This window comes from Anarrhichthys ocellatus, unplaced genomic scaffold (assembly GCF_004355925.1).
Source record: "Anarrhichthys ocellatus isolate YVR2014 unplaced genomic scaffold, GSC_Weel_1.0 scaffold55, whole genome shotgun sequence".
Classification (NCBI taxonomy): Eukaryota; Metazoa; Chordata; class Actinopteri; order Perciformes; family Anarhichadidae; genus Anarrhichthys; species Anarrhichthys ocellatus.
In genome coordinates this window covers 833,524-837,898 of record NW_022280085.1, presented here as the reverse complement: position 1 = coordinate 837,898, position 4,375 = coordinate 833,524, and the positions used below count along the sequence as shown (strand labels likewise).

The 4,375-nt window shown below is 48.8% G+C and overlaps 1 protein-coding gene across 5 annotated transcripts in view; it reads right to left on the bottom strand.

The window, feature by feature from the left end:
- The window catches only part of LOC116396316 (RNA binding protein fox-1 homolog 2-like), a 29,363-nt gene that overhangs the window by 11,748 nt on the left and 13,240 nt on the right, over window positions 1-4,375 (bottom strand). Inside the window, exon 1 of one of the 5 annotated variants that reach the window (XM_031870857.1) lies at window positions 2,444-4,368. The exons of the other annotated variants lie outside the window; for them this stretch is intronic. Coding sequence (XP_031726717.1) covers window positions 2,444-2,581 — 138 coding nt within the window. The 5' untranslated portion in view covers window positions 2,582-4,368. Of the gene's footprint in view, window positions 1-2,443; window positions 4,369-4,375 lie in introns of those variants that run through there. 5 annotated transcript variants of the gene reach the window in all.

The following is a 4,375-nucleotide window of genomic DNA, read 5'->3' as shown; positions in this document are numbered from 1 at the left end:
ACACACACACACACACACACACACACACACACACACACACACACACAGAACCCTGAGGGCAACAGACTTGGGTGTGGATCCCTTGCAAATTATTTTAAGGCCCGCGTGGTGTCTTGAGGAGATAATGCGGGAGGGGGGAAAGTTAAGCAGCCTAAACGCTCAAGATGCCACTCGCTGCCTCGTGAAGCATGTGGTGGCTTGACACCCTCTCCTCATGGGCTCAGCGCTACGCAGGTGGGTTTTTTGGGGATGATGCAACATATCTGGTAAAAGGCCAGTGCACGGAATACGCACACGTTTTCCAACAACCAGTAAAGATGACGTGTTTTTGATGTCGAATAGTTCAAAACGATGACATTCTAAAAATCCATATTTTTCCGCATGTCTATTTATTGTGTTTAAAGCCGGTATTTCTGCACATTTCTATTAGTGTTATTCCATCTGTAGGAATAGTGGCGGCTGCGTCAGGATTGTTTCAGACTTACGTGATGCAAACATTTCCAAGAACTTTAGAAAGTAAAAAAGTCAAAATGTATCAAAAAGAAATATCTAAACTTTACAACACGTTTTTAATCTCACGACATGTTTTGCTGCAATCCATATTCGCTGACGTTTAGCTTTTCATTTACACTGCAGTCATCAAAAGCTCTCCTGCTTGCGCGCTCACAAACTGTATTAACTCGACAATCTACCAGCCCTATGAATCACATTTATACAAACGCAACAACACAAAATGTACTTCTTTCAAATAGACTGTCGGAGCTTCATTCAAAAACCTCAATAGGAGCTTCAACTGAAAACAGGCCGACTTGATGCTCGTGTGTCATCCTGCTGCAGTGATGACGCCGACTAGCCAACTGAACAGATGAGTTCTGAGAATCGGCGAGTCAGCAGGTTCGTTATGGAGCCGGGCCCACCGCTGACCCAGAGAGAGGGGGGGCCTGCACAGCTCTGTGTGGAACACCTCAACCGTTATCAAGCACATTTGAACCATCAACTATGTTACTCCGAAATAAATGCTGTGCACTTCTTGTAACAACCAAAATTTTAACTACTCAAATTAGTTGAATATATCAACCAGCCCAGTAGGCTAAGGTGAGCCGTCCTGGACACGAGTCACACTGAGGATCTACCCGTCCCTCTTATGCACACAGTGAACTACAGAACAGAGATGCCATGAAGAGTGTGACTGGCCGTGTCACCTTTAAAGAGCATTCCCACATGGAACTAACGCACTCGCCCCCCTTACGCCCTTATAGTTACTACCGCCATCCTCCATTTGCCGTCATTCCCTTTGAAGAGGAATAATGTGTTCAGAGTACAGCAGCTCTAGCCTGCAGGGGACCTACAACCTCTACTTCACCATGATGAACAAATGGAGAAAACTGCTCGACAAAGTTACACCACTGTCCATCTTTTGAATCTTAGGTGGAAACACGACAGCGGCTGCGATTATTGAGAGTGTCCACGTGTAAGACAGGGTTGCTGCTGTGTGCATTCAGTTAAAGGAACTGTGTGCGTGTCTGTTGTGCCATAAGCGAGAGGGGGGAAGTGAAGTACTCCCAGCAACAACTGGTATGTGCATGTATGTGTGTGTGTGTGTGTGTTTGCGCAGAAACAACTGTGCCTTGACACCTGTCTCCCTCAATCCAAAGGCAGATGAAGTTTAAACCGCATGGACAGCTTGGATGACAACGTTGAACCGCTTGACAAAGCCTCGGCCTCCACGCGCAGCGCACATGACGTGACGCGACACATGCAGCAGCACACATGAGCAATACGACATAACATTGTGTGCGGTGCAGCGTGGCGGGAGCATGCAACGCACCAACTGCACATGCATGTCAACGCGGCTGCTACCTCGCCCCCCCCCCCCCCACACACACACACACACACACACACTCTTAAGGGCCCCAAAGGAACCCAAGACCGGAGAGCAGGACATGCTAGAACAGAGCCAGAGAACAGCTCTCGCTGTCTCTCAGCTAAAGTAGCACAGACACGCCCACCGTATGCTAAGAGCAGCCGAGCGTACGTCGACTGTAAACATTACACGCGGCAGTGTTGAGTAACTATTTTTAAATATAGTCAAATGTTGTCGCTCAGCAGCATGCGACTCTCTGTGTGTTGTGTCCACTCCAGTGACGCATTGTCGAAATGTTGCTACAGAGTGGTAATGAGCTCGTTAGCATGGATTCTTTCAAAAATAATTAGAAATACTTGAGGGCAAAGAGTTAAAAAACAAAGGAGCTGCAGGGACAAGCCCTGCTGTTACTCTGATGTCCTGCCAACTATATGTCAAAAGGCCTCACCTGGGCCAAGAGATAGCAAACCAAATACAGGCCACATCAGAACCAGCACCGTTAAGGTTCTGATCTTGCCGTTCTCAACGTGTGCACAAAGTTACTGAAAGAAAGAAGCTCTGCTTCAGAAGCCAACTTACCGGCAGCATTGCTTGGTAGTACAGCCCCATCATCGTCTGCTCTAGAGGAACAACTGCTGACCAGCTCTCGTTCCTTCTCCTCTCCTCTCCCCCGAGTGTCTGTACGTCTCCTCTCCCCTCACTGTGCTCTAAGACCATGAGCCGACGGTGGCTTCAGTCCACGTCTGTCTCGCACATTCAAATTCTCCCTCGTTCACTCCCTCTTTCCTCCTCTCTTCCACGTCTCCGGCACGCGAGCCTCGCTCTGCCTCTCTTTCCTGCGTCTCTCCCCCCCCCTCGGCCCTGCTGCTATGATCCCCCTCGGGCCTTTCTGTCTCTCTCTCTCCTCCTGACAGCCTCTTCTCTCCCGTCTCTCTCTCTATTCTCTTAGCTCTGCGTCTGTCATTCACACGCTCGCGTTACACGTCCCACCGCTGCTCCCCCTTCGCTTCCTCTTGTTCCCGCCCTCTCTTTGAGAACTTCCCCTCCTTCTCGGCCCTTCAGTCCCTCCTATCCATCAAAGCATCCATCCTTTCCATGTAGCCACTTAACCCTTGCTTCTGGATGGAGTCAGAAAGCTGCTGTTGCTGTTCTCCTAGAGCCCCCCGGAGAGAGAACAGGAACAGGAAGGAAGGAGATGCTGTCTTCTATCCACGCACTGGCTGCCTGAGAGTACAGAACACGAATGCGACCCCCACTGCATTGCAGCTCCTTTTTTTTTTTTTTTTTTTGGATGATTTATTTATTGCGTGGCAGCCTGTCAGCTCCAAAAAAAGCAGCGGAGGGAAGGCCGGTCGGTAGACAGCTAGGTAGCTAGCTGCGTGGGATGGCTCCTAGTTCGCCTTCTCTCTGCTGCAGCTGCCTTCGCCACACAGATGGAAGTCTCACAGAACTGTGGCAGCGCCAGACTCCAGTATCTAAACCTCAACCTGCACAGGAATCTGGATTTCGCTGCATTGCGCCTTTTTTTCTTCTTCTGGCTCGGGCTCAGTTTCCCCCACTTCCCACCACTGTACTGTTAGGAGGCGCTTAATTTTTTGCAGAGATGAGAGTGCAGTTCCTTGCACTGCATTTTCATATGGGAGGGAATGAACTCTGCGGGGAGAAGAAAATAAATAAATAAAAAAAGAAAAGCCATGTGATGCCAAGCTTTCAGACATCTGCTGAGGCTGGCTAGAACTGGGTCCAGAGGGATGGAGGGATGCAGGGAGGGCAAGATAAGTGATTGGTGGAGGGAAAACATGGGGCAAAAAAGAAGGGAGCTGGGCTGGAGTGGGAGGCGAGGGGACGGAGGGGCGGTGGATGCGAGCGAGAGATAACGGGATAGAGGGATAAATGGATAAAGGGCTGGGTGAAGAAAAAAAAAAAAGAGAGCCAGGGATGACGGGATTAGGGCTGTAAGTGAGGAGGATGAGAGGATGAATAGGGGATGATCTGAGGATTAAGCACGCAGAGATAAACACACGCGGTCGCACACACACAAACACATGCACATTGTGTACACAAAGATGTGCTGTGATCATATTCATGCTGCTGCACTTTGGCTGGCACTCACACACACACACACGGACCCAGACGAGGGGCTAAATCTAACACACACACACACACACACACACACACTCATCAGCTAATTCAAACAAAGGCCTGCTCTTTGAAACACAGCATCTACAGATAATCAATAGCTTAGCCTTAACTTTTCTATAGGAATAATCCAGAACAATTTCAGGAGCCATGTGAAGTTTATGAGGTAATTCGATTTAAATACAGTTTTGCCGTTGCTAAAAAGAAAATGCTCAGGTGTGAAGCCTCTATGACCTGTTTTTATGTGCGTTTGTTGTTAACCCTGATCTTTTTTGTAACCTAAACAGCGGAAGACTGACATGTACTGCCTCAGGGGTCAGAATGGACACACACACACACACACACACACACACACACACACACACACACACA